The sequence below is a fragment of the Oncorhynchus kisutch genome, linkage group LG16, assembly GCF_002021735.2.
Source record: "Oncorhynchus kisutch isolate 150728-3 linkage group LG16, Okis_V2, whole genome shotgun sequence".
Taxonomy (NCBI): Eukaryota; Metazoa; Chordata; class Actinopteri; order Salmoniformes; family Salmonidae; genus Oncorhynchus; species Oncorhynchus kisutch.
In genome coordinates this window covers 42,400,214-42,418,640 of record NC_034189.2, presented here as the reverse complement: position 1 = coordinate 42,418,640, position 18,427 = coordinate 42,400,214, and the positions used below count along the sequence as shown (strand labels likewise).

The 18,427-nt window shown below is 41.1% G+C and overlaps 1 protein-coding gene across 2 annotated transcripts in view; it reads left to right on the top strand.

Annotated features, from left to right (window-relative positions):
- The first annotated feature begins 1,885 nt into the window (after positions 1-1,885).
- The window catches only part of LOC109878195 (gamma-aminobutyric acid receptor subunit gamma-3-like), a 40,846-nt gene continuing 24,304 nt past the window's right edge, over positions 1,886-18,427 (top strand). The window contains exons 1-3 of one of the 2 annotated variants that reach the window (XM_031792471.1): positions 1,886-2,681; positions 3,268-3,419; positions 12,746-12,813. In XM_031792471.1, coding sequence (XP_031648331.1) covers positions 2,629-2,681; positions 3,268-3,419; positions 12,746-12,813 — 273 coding nt within the window. In that variant the 5' untranslated portion in view covers positions 1,886-2,628. The remainder of the gene's footprint in view (positions 2,682-3,267; positions 3,420-12,745; positions 12,814-18,427) is intronic. The other variant, XM_031792470.1, reaches the window with a different exon arrangement.

Genomic DNA, 18,427 nt, shown 5'->3' with positions numbered 1-18,427 from the left:
GACTGATTCCATCCCATCAGTCACTGTGGCAGCCACATCTGCCATACATCTGTTTGTCAAGGATTTAGTTCCGCTTAAGTTGCTTTTCCATTCAGGAGCCCTGTGTGCTTCCCTACAATTTAAGCCCTAACTGATGACAAATGGTGGTGCTCCTATGCAATGGACAGCTGCAGTGCGTGTTAGCAGGCAGGGAGAAATGTACAATTGCAATGCTACGCTGAGACAAAGACACATGATAGCTCATCGCTATGAGGTTGTAGCTTAGCATAGTGCATACACTACCACCCATGTGTGTGTGTCTGATGCATCAATGGATTATGTGACTAAAAAGTGTCAATAAATGTATGTACATTATTTGATTAAATGAGTACACTGAAATCACTTTTTACCCTATTATTATATTCTGTTTTCAGGGGGGAGAAATTATCAAACAGAGTGGATGGTTTTCAGTCACAGTAGCCTATATCCTCTGTGTATGCATGTTGCATGTAGATAGGCTATACAGTAGCCTATATCCTCTGTGTATGCATGTTGCATGTCGATAGGCTATACAGTAGCCTATATCCTCTGTGTATGCATGTTGCATGTCGATAGGCTATACAGTAGCCTATATCCTCTGTGTATGCATGTTGCATGTCGATAGGCTATACAGTAGCCTATATCCTCTGTGTATGCATGTTGCATGTCGATAGGCTATACAGTGGCCTATATCAGGCAACTTGTATTACACAGTAAAGCCACATAATCCATCGATTTGAATCAAACCTGGGAGAAAGCAGGGTTTTGGATGAATACATCCTAATTCAGATGTATTTATATGTCATGAACATCTTTCAAAATTCATGAGCTTGACATAATGGAAGAGATGGATGCTTGCTTTACCTTTATTTAACTAGGCAAGTCAGATAAGAACAAAACCTTATTTTCAATGATAGCCTAGAAACTGTGAGTTAACTGCCTTGTTCAGGGGCAGAACGACAGATTTTTACCTTGTCAGCTCGGGGATTCGATCTTGGAGCCTTATCGGTTACTAGTCTAATGCGCTAACCACTAGGCTACCTGCTGCCCCATTTCCAATTGGTGTGGGATTATAATGTGAATCCAGGGAACAATAAACCTCTCTCTCCCACTTCTGTGGCTGCGTTCCTGCTCCACACTGGTTCCTGCTCCACACAGGAAGATGCTATTTCCTACTAGGGCAGATTATATTTTGGGACTGAGACATCAAAAGGTAAATCTTCTGTACAGTATTATTCCACTGGCATACAGACCAGCCTGGTCTCATAGACTAGATTTAAGATAGTAATTGTAAATCCTGGACTCTCAAATTAGTACGATATGTTGTGTTTGGTATAAAACAGATGGTTACTTAAGGCAAAACCAAAAGTATGATGGTTGGTCGGGGGGGTTGAGTATGTGTATAACGAGAATGTCTAAGCAACCCAAAGGTTGTGAGTTTGAATCTCATTACGGACAATTTTAGCTGATTAGCAACTTTTCAACTACTTACTACTTTTGATCTACTTTGCAGCTATTTAGCACATTAGCCGACTAGCTACCTAGCAAGAATTCATAACATATTGTACGTTTTACAAATCTGTAAATATTGTACATTTGTAAATTCGTAACATAAAATAAGAATTGTAGTTTGTAACATAACATACGAAATGGGTGGTGAACATTCACTAATTAATACATACCATACAAAACGTAAAATATCATACTAAAAATAGTATATGAGATTTATGTACAGAATATTGTGAAATGCTCTGAGACCAGGTTAACATAGTAGCCCTAAATTGCAGTACCGCCGCCAGCCGCAGGGAGGTGGTCTGGCTTCTCAGTGCAAACTTCCTCACGTTTTGTTGATTATCTTTACAGGTTTAATCGAAAGCAGGCTACTAAAACGAACGCAACCAACACGAATGTGGCCAATAGCATTATGTGTCAGGGTTTTGCCTGCGATAGTTAATCTGTACATGTTTCGTGTATCCCAAAAACAGGGAGAGCACGACTTTGGTTGGGAAAGCAATGTAGGGAACCAGCCTTTTCTCAGAAAGGTAGCAACTTTGAGAGGATATGGTGCCATTTTCCAGTGGCTTTCTGCTTGAAATGTATCAAGTGATTATTTATCTTAAAGTTAAAGCGTGTTATAGCAATATGTGATCTAAGGAGCTACAATTTGTAATGAGAAACATTTGAAAGTGAATAGGCTAGTCAAAGTTAAGATGTTGCTTGCATACTTTAAATGTTTTTTAAGGCTTTTTACGAGTCTCGTTCTGTAGGTAGACGCCCTACTGTATCGTGTGAACGATAACGTCATCATGTCGGTGCATAAACTGGTTACTGTAATTGAATGGAACGGAAGGAGGTGGGGTGCTGCTGTTTAAGACGTTGATCATTGACGTTGCAAAGAAGGACCGGAGCGGCTCAAACAATCTCGGCGACTTCCGAACGCGGATGAATTCAACCTAATCCATGGTCGATCATCAGGAGATTTGATGGATTTCCTATAGGAAACTATACTCGGGGTGCATAGTTCCAGTTTATATATACCGCTCCTTCTCCTCACCGCTCTAACAACGCAGAAGTCTCCACCGTCTTCATCATAAGTCATTTTCATGAACAATGACAACCAAGTTGCTGGTGTCTTTCTTACTTCTGTCAGTCCAACGGGTGCGGTAAGTCTCGTGACTGTTATGATAATAGGTGTTGTTTTTACATAGTCGAAATGTGAATTGTAGTCAAATGAATGAAATCAATTAGAGCCTATTATGTGCTGTGTATGTCACGCGCGTCTTTGATACGCAACAACACCGACGCGCTTGCAGAGTATTAATTGAACTTCAGAATCATTGTTTGGCCAAATAGCTATTTATACTTACCATTTGCATTATTAATTGTCGAACGTGTTTGCATATGAATAGTCTATTCTATCAACAACAACAAAAAATAGGTAGTTAAATTCTGTAGGTAGCCTAGTTTAATTACTGTATGTAAAACCGGGAACGTCCGTAATAATTGGTTTTGTGTTGAGATGTGTTTGAATTTGGATTATATTTTTTTCTGTTAAATAAATTACTTCTTGTACGATTTCAGTTTAAAGTTTGGTTTCGTCTGCACTTGTTATGCACTGAATTCAAAAACCTAGGCCTGTAAGACTAAAAGACTGATCGACTTTTAATGCATGAATTATAATCTAATGTCTGTGATATTGAGATTATTTTACAATTAATAAAACAAACTTCTTTTTTATATGATATTTAGTTCCGACCCAGACCCAAGGGACTACGATGGGGACTATGAGGACACTACTGTCAGTCAGATGCTGGCTCCCAAAAACCACCAGGCAGAGGCCACGCTCATATTAAATAACTTACTTAAGGACTACGACAAGACACTACGCCCTGATATTGGAGGTGAGTTACATTTCTGTATTTTTACTGCGGATATTACAAAAACTTTCAATGGAGTGTCTAAATTGCTTTGGTGGTACGCGCACCTTCAATGGCTACGTCGGAAGCGCGCTGTCCATGGTGTTGAACTGGCCTCCTCAGGCGCGGTGCTCGCTCACTGGTGGTTTTGTGCGTGTTTGTTCCACCAACGCGCTCAGACCTTCACCTTATCAACCAAGCAGGAGGAGGAAATCATTCCAGATAAACAGATACACATTTGGGCAGCCTATTTGTTTACCGTCCATGGTAACAATGAGTCGGGCACTGTATTGTATAGTAGGCTTAGGTTAGTTTCCGTGACACAACCATCTCCCCATCTGTCCCTTGTTGATTACAAATGGAATCTAGATGAAAGGAAGTTGTCAGAAACTCAATGCTGGTCATAAAATATTAACATTTGCACTTGACACAACCATCTCATGCAGCCAAAGACAGATTCAGGATATTTGTGTTAATTATCTCGGTAGCGAACTGAGTTCTTCCCACAAGGCTGTCTTCATACAGTAGACACATACTGTTTATTTTAGCTCCCTGAGTCTGACAACTAAATGATAGAACTATACTGAACTATACTGTACCAAAATATAAACGCAACAATTTAATTGATTTTACTGAGTTACAGTTCATATGAGGAAATCAGTCAATTTAATGAAATTAATTAGGCCCTAATCTATGGATTTCACATCACTGGGAAGACAGATATGCATCTGTTGGTCAGACAATGGGCCTCACAATGGGCCTCAGGATCTCGTCACGGTATGTTTGTGCATTCAAATTGCCATCGCTAAAATACAATTATGTTCCCTTACGCCTGCCCATACCATAACCCCACCGCCACCATGGGGCCCTCTGTTCACAACGTTGACATCAGCAAACTGCTCGCCCACACGCCATACACACGGTCTGCAGTTATGAGCCTGGTTGGACTTACTGTCAAATTCTCTAAAATGATGTAGGAGACAGTTTATGGTAGAGAAATGAACATTCAATTCTCTGGCAACAGCTCTGGAGGACATTCCTGCAGTAAACATGCCAATTGCATGCTACCTCAACTGCACATTTTAGAGTGGCCTTTTAATGTCCCCAGCACAAGGTGCACCTGTGTAATGATCATGCTTTTTAATTAGCTTCTTGATATGCCACACCTGTCAGGTGGATGGATTATCTTGGCAAAGGAGAAATGCTCACTAACAGGGATGTAAACACATTTGTGTACGACATTTTTGAGAAATAAGCTTGATATTCACTGTATTAGGTTGCACATCAAAACGTATTGAATCATACCTGATTGGATGCATTAAATGATGTGTTGGATGAAGCAACATATTACTTGATTACCTCAGCAGTCTATTTATAACACTTCTTAATAAATCACTATGAATGACTTCATTAGATGATTGCTCATGATTTGGGTCCGACCAAATCATGGGCTGGTGCCACCAACTGTAAAAGGTAGTGGCACCAGTTACACTGTGGCATAATGCTAGTAATTAGTAATTGATACTTAGGGTATTTGTTGATTCAGGGGAACACACATGACAGGCTCTAATTTGCAATATATCCTAAGTCATTAGCTTGGATTTCATAACGTATAAAGCTTAAAGGAATAATCCGCTTAAAATGATATTTTGGTATTTATTTTATTAGTCCACTGTTGATACAGTCCCATAATGTTTTGCATGTCAGCAATCTCGTTTTTCAAGATATAGAACTTTCAAAAAGCAAATTGTAATTTTCCACCATCATCATCATGATGTTGTGGCAAGTGGCAATTTGCTTTGAGTTGGTAGTACGCTCAGTGATGTAGGCTTGTGTGGATAAAATACCAGGACCACATTTTTGTCCCACCCCGCCCTTTTTGCATGTAGGGGTTTTACAGTCATGTCTAAAGGTCAGATGTAATGTATTACAAATAGGGTCAAATGTACTCTTTATTCTAATTGTATTATGTATTATTGTCTCTTATTCATGTGGCCATGTAAACCACATATTTACTGTAGACATATGCTCCTTTTGAATGCTGTACAATGCCATAATATTCATTGTATATTCATAAACATGTATGAATATATTACATGCCTGTTATACAAGCCATATACTACAATGCTTTGCGCCTTGGGACATTGTATTGCCTGAGTTCCGAGCTCCAACATCACCTCACAGATTATGGATATTGATGCATCTCTCGGTTCAGCTCACATGAGGGAAGTGGCTGCTTTTGTGTCCTTATTATGTCAGCTTCCTTTTGGGTTGTCAGGGGATCCTAGACAAAGTGGGTCAGAATATTATTCCTCAGCATGCCAAGATGATGCGCCACCCAGTTTGGGAATCACACCACGGTACATCAGCATCAAACTCAGGAAGTACCAGTACCTCACGTGGCACTCCTCCGGTGCAGGCACGGGCACAGTGGAGGATTCAGAGGGATTCATTCACGGAGAACAGAGTTGAACCTTGGCTGCTTCTCTAGATATCTATGTGGCTAGGCTGGATGTGTTGGGCTATGTTTGATGACTGTCAGGGCATGTCCACTTGAAAGATGTAAGTCACGGGTTTATTTCCAGGTTAAAGGGTGTGAGAGTGTGAGTAACACTTGATGTTGCTAATTGTCTGAGTGGCATGGACCACCCACTGCCAGCTGTTGGAGCACATGGGAAAGTGTCACGTTCGTCAGACATGTACCTACACCAGTCTGTGTTTGTATGTGTGTGTGAACTAGTTTTCCTATTTGTCCGGACCAGAATGTCCTGAAAAGACAGGAACTCAAGAACAATTCTGAAAAGTCATGACATTTTGCATGTCCTGAAAATATATATGTTATAATGCTATTTTAGGTTTAAGGGTTAGGTTTAGGGTTTAGGGTTTGGGGTTAAGGTTAGGTTTAGGTTTAGAGTTAGGATTATGATTTTTAATGGGAATACATATTTACTTCCCAAAAAGTTCTGACAAGTAACTAAAACACGGCTTTATAAGTGTGTGTGTGCGTGTGTGTTTGAGCATGGCATGTGAAGGTGTGTGTGAGTGTGTTTGCATAGAGTGGGTGGGTGGGTAAGAGGAGATCCTCACTCCAGTCTATCTTTTTGAAGTGTGAATTAACAACCCCGGCATTAGTCAGGCTGCTGTTGGAAATGATTGAAGAGGGACTTTGATTTCTGACAAAAACGCAGGTGCATCACTGTTAAATATAAATTGCCCTCAGACACGAATGGATTTAGAATGAATACAGCTGCTCTTCTCTGAACATCCCTGTTCCTGGCGGCCGATTTGTTCAACGGAAATGCTTATCCCCTCCCAAAAGATGCATTTTAAACATTAGTTCTACATTTTCATCCATGACAATAACTCTGGAGGGGGTAGCATTGCTGTAGTCCAGCACAATGCAAAGCTTGACCCTACGTTGAGTTTCAACCATTCCCGAAATCACACCATCCAGATTCACAATGAAGGCAATCCAAGGTCGACACTCATTTTTCCTTCTGAACTTTGGATGGCACTTATTCAGGGAGATGAACCTTGCTCACCCAGACACACTGCAAGACTGGCTGTACAGCACACCTACTACCCATTTCCACTGGGTCAGATGTGACTGCACAGCCTCCACATTTGCCCTCAGCAAATGTCTTTAGACAGTCTCTTTCAGAATGGAGATTCCAGCGCCAAAGCTGCGTTGGCTGGATCACAATCCAATGGAATCGGTTTTAGATATTTCGGGCAAGGTTGGCCGCAGAAAGTGGTGCAGCTTTACCTGGATTGTATGGACGGTATTGCCATTGATTTTCTTGTGCTGTTTGCAGGGCTATCTGGCGTTAATATCCTTGACGATAGCTACGTATTCTTCCAGAGCCGTTATCCCCTGTTTTAAGTGATGTCATCAGAGACACAGCACCCAGTTTTCTATCTAAATGATTTTTGAACCGAGGGTCACAGAATTGGTCTGGACATTTCATCCACTCGGGTTTAGTAGATGGACAACGGTCAGATAGTGGTAAACTTGTAAAATCTTAAAGGCTTCGCTTGACTGCACTGGATAGTCCTCTCGCAAAATCCAGTTTTCTATTGAATTGATTTCAGAACAGGGGCCCACAAAATTGGTCTAGTCATTGGATCTACTTCAGGTGTAGTATATGGATAATGGTCGTAGATTAGTAGACTTTTTGAATACTATAGCCTTAGCTACATTGGGAAAACTCAGTCCTCTCAAGCTTCTCCAGAGTGACACATTGACGCACCCTTCCAGCAGACAGGGAATGCCTGATACTCCTTTCTCTATTTTAAGCCCCCTGAAATGTCATTAGATTAGATCACCCACCAGAGAGGAGAGCCGAGATTCCCAGACAGACTCAATTAAATGGAACCCACATCTGATCAGGGGAGCACTCATCTCTGACTCCTCATTTAGTTCCACCACGGCCATCCCCACTTCCTGAATCTAGCAGGTGCCCAGAGAATCATGCAATACTTTGATTGGCTTGATACGGGCACTGCTGAGGTGCAAGGGTGTGAGTGGAGGTTATCCTTATGGATGTTCAACTTCTTAAGAGTGTCTTCCACCCTCCCATTGTTAAGGATTACTAGGGTGTTTAAGGGGGGAATACAAATGATTATTTCCACAGTTGAAATGCAAAGGGCTTTGGAACCAGCTCAGTGTAATCCCCAGACTTTGTCAGAATCGACTGTGAAATATACAGTATAATACAAATGGAAGCCGTCTGACGATTTTAATACACGACTAATCTTTATTTGGATTTTTTTTAATGAAAGAGGGGATGTAATATGGAACTGAATATGCTTCAGGGTGGGTGGGTGGTGGTGTGTGTGTGTGTGTTTACTTTTTACATTCGTCACCTGCCCTTTTAGAATGTGTAAGACGAAACATCTTTAATACAGTACTTTCAAAGTGCTTGACATTTCCCGGATTGACCTGCCTTCATGTCTTCAAGTAATGATGGACTGTCGTTTGTCTTTGCTTATTTGAGCTGTTCTTGACTTTGTCTTTTGCCAAATAGGGCTGTCTTCTGCATACCTCCCTACCGTGTCACAACACAACTGATTGGCTCAAATGCATTAAGAAGGAAATAAATTCCACAAATTAACTTTTAACAAGGCACACCTGTTAATTGAAATGCATTCCAGGTGACTACCTCATGAAGCTGGTTGAGAGAATGCCAAGCGTGTTCAAAGCTGTCATTAAGGCAAAGGGTGGCTACTTTGAAGAATATAAAATCTATTTAGATTTTTGGCTACTACATGAATTCCATATGTGTTATTTCATAGTTTTGATGTTTTCACTATTATTTTACAATGTAGAAAATAGTAAAAAATGAAGAAAACCCTTGAATGAGTAGCTGTATCCAAACTTTTGACTGGTACTGTATATCAACCAACTTCTGGACCGTACAAGATTGATGCTATAAATTACCCACAGACACATCGAGGAAACTCCTCACTGGTCATATCAAGCAACTGAGCATCCATCTTGGATTCCCCTCCATCAGAAATGAACAGAGATCACTTGACCTAATGTCACCTGTTTCCCCATCAGGTAAAGTTCAGCCAACTCTTCCGGCTCTACAGTGATCAGGTTAGCAGGAGCCACAATGTTTCAGGCAGGACCTGAAACAGAACCAGACATCCTAATGAAGATAGGATCGCCAGAGGTGCACAATACATGTTCAAAGCCTCTCTCATATAATGAGCTCTAGCCGTATGCCCCCTCCTATTCTGCTGAACTTAATACTGTTAGTGTGGGCCTCACAGGTCTCAACTCCAGTAAAGCAGGGCCTGGTGGATTGATAGGCTATTAACCCATTCCCTGTGCTATCGTTAAAGGGACACTCAGCAATTTAGCCGGGGCATTCACAAACATTGGAACCCAGCAACAGATTAATTTGCTGTTGTTTTGTTCCGAAGCAGCCCCATATCCTCATGCCATTTGGTGAGTAATTGGTGAGATTAGATCATGGTGTCCCCGGTCTATCTATGTCTACTTTTCAAGAAAATGGCCTAATAAGTCTTGTTAGGGACCCTAACAAGACATGGGGAAGCAGATGAAAATCAATTCAATGGTTAGAGGCAACAGGAAATTATGTAGACTTGGGTCCCTAATTCAATCAATTGCAGATAAAGGAGAAAACACATTGCAGGTTCACTCAAAATGTTTGTCAGAGGCTGCGTTTTGACAGACAGCCAAAACAGACCAATCAGATCAGCTCTGAAAAAGAACTGATGTAAAAAGATCTGATGTGATTAGCCAAAATACCAATTAGTGGAAAAACAATGAGAATCGACCTGTCTGTGTAAATGCAGCCAGAGTGTTAATTGTGACAAAACCAACACACCACATATCAGGTCTTAGAGATCCTATATGGATTCTATGTGTATTTCTCTGCAAATTAACTACAAAAACTACACCTGCCCTTACTGTGTTTACATTATGTATATACACATATCATTTATTTTCCACTATGTATGATTGATTGGGTCTCATTAACATTTCAAATGTACTTTTTGAAATTGTACAGCAATACTGTCACCAATACATGCTTTGTGGTTGTCAACTACAGCTCTCTCTGGCTGGTCTCTCTTTTGATAAGGACAAGTAGAGGATATTAGTTTCAGGTTGCAGCGGAGGCCAGGGACACAGCCACCTGAAATGTCTCACTTCCTATTTTAATATAGTCTGTCCCCAAACTCCCAGAACACACTAGGTCCTGTCTGTCTACCACCTCGCTTTTAATGACCTCTGTCTGTCTGGCAGAGTGAAGTAGAAGACAGTTAGACAGAGTGCAGTAAGGCTTGATTCAACCCCGCCGCATCCCATGTGGCACCCTGTTCCCTTTGTAGTGCACTACTTTTAACCAGAGCCCTATTTAAGGAATAGGGTGTCATTTGGGATGCAGCCACTGTTAACACGACTCCTAAGACGGATGACAGATATCACCCGGCGCCCATTGAACTCGTCTGAAGATGTTTGTGTTTGGATTGTTGTTGTGAAAGATGAAATTAGCTTGTCACGATTCTGGCTGACAGGAGGTAGAGGGGAAGAGTGCGACTGGAGGCTGACGAGAGTGGCTTTACTGAGGGTATTGTGCTCATTTACTGGGCTAGAGACGCAGACCCTGGACATCTGCTTTGCTAGCACACGTGACCACCCTCCCAAATGATCTCACCAGTCGGCACCACCGAACAGTTAATGATTCAGCAGCGCAAGTGGCGACACTTCAGGCTGAGGAGTACGTTTCACCCATCCCCATGTGCTACAAAGACACTGGAGAGCCTGTCACATAGCTTCTTACCATCTCAAAATAGGAGTGCCTGACCTAGGATCAGGATCCCACTGTCCATGTAATCATATTCAATGTAATCTAATAGTCAAAACTGATCCTCAATCAGCACTCCTACCCTGAAACATGCCAGCTCAGAAAAGATCAGACCAGACAACAGCGACGCAAAAGGCAACAGAAAACATTTTAACACAATGTAAGGGAATAAACTAGGAGAATTGAGCGGTCGTGGTGAATGAGACCGGCGGGGCTGACGAGGGCAAGTGTGTTTCTCATCACATTGACAGGTTAACTGTGTGTAAAAGATGCTCCTCCAATTAAACCCTCATGGGGGCATTCTACTCTGCAGATGGGGAGTTGTAATCATGCTTGCTTGATAAGGAAGGGGAGGCAGGGAGGGCGAAGTGTGTGCGTGCGTGTGTGTGTGTGTGTGTGTGTGTGTAGGGGGGGGGGGGGGGGGCCTTGGTGCAAATAAATCTCTGATAACAGTAACAGTAAGTGGACAAACTCAAGTCAAAGCAGCGTAGAACAAACATGTGGAAACTCTACAGAGGATTTGTGTGGGCAGTGCATTCACCTTCTCATATGTCATGATTATATTGAATTTGACAGTAAAACTACTGTACTACAACTTTGAATAACATTCCAATAGCACCATTTTTCTTCAATTAAAGCAGGGTTTCCCAAACTCGGTCCTGGGGCCCCTCCTGGGGACACATTTGGTTTCTTTCCCCCCTAGCACTACACAATTGATTCAAAGCTTGATGATGAATTGGTTGTTGTTGGGGTGGCAGGGTAGCCTAGTGGTTAGAGCATTGGACTAGTAACCGGAAGGTTGCGAGTTCAAACCCCCGAGCTGACAAGGTACAAATCTGTCGTTCTGCCCCTGAACAGGCAGTTAACCCACTGTTCCTAGGCCGTCATTGAAAATAAGAATGTGTTCTTAACTGACTTGCCTAGTTAAATAAAGGTCAAATGTAAAAAAAAAAAAAATGTTGTTTGAATCAGCTGTGTAGTGCTAGGGGGAAAAAACTAAATGTGCACCCAGGGGTGCCCAGGCCCGAATTTGGGTAACCCTGAATGAAAGTACTTTACCAATGACATCAAAACGTTGCTGCCATAAATGTACATTGTGTTATTTGATGATAGTGGCTAAAGTGGAACTTAATAATGTCCTATCAAATCAAATTGTATTTGTCACATGCGCTGAATACAACAGGTATAGTAGACCTTACAGTGAAATGTTTACGTACATGCACCTTAACCAACAATGCAGTTAAGAAGAAATAAGTGCTAAGAAAGTATTTACTAAATAAACTGAAGTAAACAATAATCAAATAACAATACATATTTTTTTTTAAAGACAAGATGTACTCTGCTATTTTCTTGCATCTGAATTCTACAAAACTGTCAAATATCTATTCGTCCATTACACCCTGTTGCAATTAAATACGTCTTTGTGCGGATCTTTCTGTCATAGTCTGATGTGAGTGTACTGCACCACCTCAACAGTTAATTGCCGGAGTTGCCAAAGCCTATGAAAGAGGCTAATGTGCAATGACAGAGGTGCACTTAGCCACACAAGCGTGAACTGCTAATTACAGCAACGCCTTGTAAGATTAGTTACAGAGAACAGGCTTTAAATTGTGAAATGTAGGGTTGGAATCGTGTATGGCATGTTATCCAATAGATTTGAGCCGTGTGGAAAACAGTTTCCTACATCTCCAGTGAAAGGTGACTGCCTGGAATGAAACTGGTGAACCGGTGAACCACTTCATGTATAGGCATCACTTAAAGTGATAGTTCACCCCCAAAATCAATATGTGTCAGGTGTTTTCCTCCCTCAGACACGGTTGAAAGTCAACCAGAGTCAACAACAGATATGTAGGCATGTCCTTTTAAACAGTTTTGACATGGCACCCCCATGTATGGCAGTGTTACTATACTTGGTTGTGGTTAAAATGTGCTTTTAGCTTTTACAGTGATTTTTCTTTCTGTCTTTTACAGTTAAACCAACGCTTATCGACGTTGACATATACGTCAATAGCATCGGACCTGTATCATCAATAGACATGGTAAGTGAATCTCTCTCTCTCTCTCTCTCTCTCTCTCTCTCTCTCTCTCTCTCTCTCTCTCTCTCTCTCTCTCTCTCATCATGAACATAATTTGATTACTTTGTTTTTCTGTGTTGCTTGAATGAAGGTCAACTGTGGGCCAAGAGAGTTAAGGCAAGATACGTTCCATCATCTTTCATATCCCCAGTGAGCTGGGCTGCACAGACAGGAAAGCAGTTGTATCTGGTGGTGAAGTGGGATGTGTGGGTGTTGGAATGAGAAATAGAGCCTGTGGTCACAGTGCTCAGACAACTTGTTATACCGTAGTCACTGTATCGGTATGTAAAATGGCTCAAATGTACATGACTAAACTTTAAATGTTTTCTCAGAGTTGGGCCTTGCATTGTAATACTTAGTAGTGAGAGCATAATGAATATTGAATACATTTGATGGTGTAATACAACTCTGGCTTCCACTGGAGTAAGAACAACCCTTAGTGTGTTATTCATGATATACATCGGGGTGCTTAAGCCTTGTTGCTTATTTACTTAATCAATCTTATATGTGATATCCCTATGTTTTGTAATCAACTTCATGCTGGTCTTGGGTAGTATAGTGTGCTGTCACCTACTAGTGTGTCACCCGACCATCACATAACTGAATGGTGTTCACCCCACCTTGGATTTTTACCTGATTTATTTCAGGTACACCGTGATTGGTGAGTCACACAGATCTCCACCACGATGTAAACTTTTGCCAGACTACGATAGCCTATAGGAGCACCCAACGCCCTCCCTTAGCCCCGCCCCTGTGACTGTTTGTCCTGGCAACATTACAAAAGCCAGGAAGAAAAGAAAAACAACCGATTTCTTCAGCTCGGCTTGGCTGCAAACCCCCCCCCCGTCACACGTCAGTGCACCGCGAGCGTCACCCTGTGAACTGTGACCTCCCGTGCCTCGAATGTCCATTTAACGCATTTAGATCATCAGAACTCTGTTTCTGGAAGACAAAGCAGCAGGTCAAGTTGATGGGTTGTATGGAACAGGGCATCCATATTGATCAGCTACGATAATTGTCACTTGTTCATATACAGTAGGGTTAGTAGTCAATGGACTCACCTAGGTATGATGTTCTATGGACATAGTTAGGGATCTAAGAGAATGATAATATACATGTTATCATTTGGAACTTTGTGTGATACCCAATAATAGAGTTGAAGTCGGAAGTTTACATACACTTAGGTTGGAGTCATTAAAACTCGTTTTTCAACCACTCCACAAATTTCTTGCTAACAAACTATAGTTTTGGCAAGTCGGTTAGGACATCTACTTTGTGCATGACACAAGTAATTGTTCCAACAATTGTTTACAGACAGATTATTTCACTGTATCAAAATTCCAGTGGGTCAGAAGTTTACATACACTAAGTTGACTGTGCCTTTAAACACCTTGGAAAATTCCAGAAAATGATGGCTTTAGAAGCTTCTGATAGGCTAATTGACATCATTTGAGTCAATTGGAGATGCACCTGTGGATGTATTTCAAGGCCTACCTTCAAACTCAGTGCCTCTTTGCTTGACATCATAGGAAAATCAAATGAAATCAGCCAAGACCTCAGAAAAATAATTGTAGACCTCCACAAGTCTGGCTCATCCTTGGGAGCAATTTCCAAGCGCCTGAAGGTACCATGTTCATCTGTACAAACAATAGTACGGAAGTATAAACACCATGGGACCACGCAGCCGTCATACCGCTCAGTCTCCTAGAGATGAACGTACTTTGGTGCGAAATGTGCAAATCAATCCCAGAACAACAGCAAAGGACCTTGTGAAGATGCTGGAGGAAACAGGTACAAAAGTATCTATATCCACAGTAAAACGAGTCCTATATCGACATAACCTGAAAGGCCGCTCAGCAAGGAAGAAGCCACTGCTCCAAAGCCGCCATAAAAAAGCCAGACTACGGTTTGCAACTGCACATGGGGACAAAGATTGTACTTTTTGGAGAAATGTCCTCTGGTCTGATGAAACAAAATAGAACTGTTTGGCCTAGAGGTCGGAATGGCTGATTTCAAGTTTTCATAACAATTGGAAATCGGTATTTTTGGACACCGATTTTGCAGATTTTTTAAATGTATTTTCTTTCCTTTTTACACCTTTATTTAATCTTTATTTAACAAGTCAGTTAAGAACACAATCTTATTTTCAATGACAACCTAGGAACGGTGGGTTAACTGCCTTGTTCAGGTGCAGAACAACAGATTTTTACCTTGTCAGCTCTGGGATTCAATCTTGCAACTTTACGGATAACTACTCCAACACTCTAAAAATCAAAACACAGAAGTATATATTTTTAAACCTGCATATTTAGCTAAAAGAAATCCAGGTTAGCATGCAATATTAACCAGGTGAAATTGTGTCACTTCTCTTGCGTTCAATACACGCAGAGTCAGGGTATATGCAACAGTTTGGGCAGCCTGACTCATTGCGAACTAATTTGCCAGAATTTTACGTAATTATGACAGGTTGTACAATGTCACAAGAATATTTAGACTTAGGGATGCCACCTGTTAGATTAAATACCTAACGGTTCCGTATTTCACTGAAATAATAAACGTTTTGTTTTCAAAATGATCGTTTCCGAATTCGACCATATTAATGACCAAAGGCTCTTATTTCTGTGTGTTATTATTTTATAATTAAGTCTATAATTTGATATTTGATAGAGCAGTCAGACTGAGCGATGATAGTCAGCAGCAGGCTCGTAAGCATTCATTCAAACAGCGCTTTCATGCGTTTTGCCAGCAGCTCTTCACAAGCACAGTGCTGTTTATGACTTCAAGCCTATCAACTCCCGAGATTAGGCTGGTGTAACCGATGTGAAATGGCTAGCTAGTTAGCGGGGTGCGCACTAATAGCGTATCAAACGTCACTCGCTCTGAGTCTTGGAGTAGTTGTTCCCCTTGCTCTGCAAGGGCCACGGCTTTTGTGGAGCGATGGTAACGCTGCTTTGAGTGTGGCTGTTGTCGATGTGTTCCTGGTTCAAGCCCAGGCAGGGGCGAGGAGAGGGACGGAAGCTATACTGTTACACTGGCAATACTAAAGTGCCTATAAGAACATCCAATAGTCAAAGGTATATGAAATACAAATGGTATAGAGAGAAATAGTCCAATAAATACTATATTAACTACAACCTCTTACCTTGGAATATTGAAGTCTCATGTTAAAAGGAACCACCAATACTTATACTTATACTTTCTTCTCCAACACTGTGTTTTTGCATTATTTAAACCAAATTGAACATGTTTCATTATTTATTTGAGGCTAAATGGATTTTTATTGATGTATTATATTAAGTTAAAATAAGTGTTCATTCAGTATTGTTGTAATTGTCATTATTACAAATAAATGTTTAAAAATCGTCCGATTAATCGGTATGAGCTTTTTTTGGTCCTCCAATCATCAGTATCGGTATCGGCGTTTAAAAATCATAATCGGTCGACCTCTAGTTTGGCCATAATGACTATCGTTATGTTTGGAGGAAAAAGGGGGGGGCTTGTAAGCCAAGGACAATATCCCAACCGTGAAGCACGGGGGTGGCAGCATCATGTTGTGGGGGTGCTTTGCTGCAGGAGGGACTGGTGCACTTCACAAAATAGATGGCATCATGAGTTAAGAAAATTATGTGGATATATGGAAGCAACATCTCAAGACATCAGTCAGGAAGTAAAAGCTTGGTTGCAAATGGGTCTTCCAAATGGACAATGACCCCAAGCATACTTCCAAAGTTGTGGCAAAATGGCTTAAGGACAACAAAGTCAAGGTATTGGAGTGGCCATCACAAAGCCCTGACCTCAATCCCATAGAACATTTGTGGGCAGAACTGAAAAAGCATGTGGGAGCGTTTGACCCAAGTTAAACAATTTAAAGGCAATGCTACCAAATACTAATTGAGTGTATGCAAACTTCTGACCCTCTGGGAATGAGATGAAAGAAATAAAAGCCTAAATAAATCATTCTCTCTACTATTATTCTGACATTTCCCATTCTTAAAATAAAGTGGTGATCCTAACTGACGTAAAACAGATTTTTTTCCTGGGATTAAATGTCAGAAATTGTGGAAAAACTGAGTTTAAATGTATTTGGCTAAGGTGTATGTAACCTTCTGACCTTTGACTTCTGACAGCTGTATGTGTTGGGTTTATATAGTCAATGAAGGCTACTCACTCAGATGTGATATTCTATGTTCCTGGCATGTATTCTATTGTATTGGTTTCTGTTTAAGCCATATATACAGTATAAGCCTAGTATGTAGTCACCCAGACCTGATGTTCCATTGGCATTGTTAGTGATCTAAAGAGAAGGAGAGTCTTTTTTTGCCATCGGGGAATGGTTAGGGTTTATTTACACCGACGGGACTGAGTCCTCGGATGAGTCAACGTCACTGAAGAAGATATGAATCTAGGACAGAGTGCGATGGGAGCATGTCTGATTACGTACCATTAACTCAGAGCGCAGTGGTCATAGTTGCTGGTGCTATGCAGAAAAGAAAGCACGTCGAATCAGTTGACCAAAAGAGGACACTATGCCACAGTAATCTCGGCCTACAGTCCATCAGTCCATGTGGTGCCATTGAAAAATGATGGATATATGATGTTATTTGGTGCATTTTCGCTGTGTGAAAACAGATTGTGTTAATATGAGGAATCAATATTCTTCCACAGGGCATGGTTATTTGTTATGTTCCACAGGATTAGTGCCAATAAAGACAGAAATAAGATATTCAGAAGCTGTCTGATTTGTTTTCTCTCCTCAGAATGAAAATAGATTGATTGAGTCTGCCAAAATGTCTAGCCCAGATAACAACGGGTTACATAATGTTAACTAGTGAGGAGCCACCCAACAGAGGGGAAGAGAGATGTTTGACGATGCCATGTTTAAAAATGGAGTGCATCTAAGATGTGACACCAGGTCTCAGGGGAACAACAGTGGATCAGTGGGTAGTGTTTACTCGACCAACAGAGAACACGTTCTATTAAGCAGTCTGTCTCACCTTCAGTTTCTGATAGATCTCTAAAGGATTACATCTGACATCTGTCTCAATATCCATATGGTACCACTTATATTGACATTTTAGTAATTTAGCCGGCGCTCTTATCCAGAGTGATTTACAGTAGCATGAGGGTTAAGTGCCTTGCTCAAGGGCATAGACCGAGTTTTCACCTAATCTGCTTCGGGATTCAAATCAGCGATCTTTCAATGACTGGCCCAATGGTTTTAACAACTAATATTCATAATTTGGTGTGTATTCTATGCAGTGTGCTAGTAGTTACATTAGACTTTGTCTACCCTCCTCCAGATTCCAATAGATCATTAATGGATTATATGGCAACTATAGGATTATATGAAGGCTACAGGCCCAGATCGTATCTCCCCTTTCTAATAATTGGTGTCATCGTACCTCCATCATCATAGAGCAATGAGCATAGGAAATATTTTGCGTGTTGGATTCCATTAGCTTTGGTATCCCATATCCATACACATGCAGCCTGACAGATGTCAACTAGGATTTACAGATACAATTACTGTAACAAAACACAGGAACGCAATGGGTCCCTTGGACTAATCCAATACCAT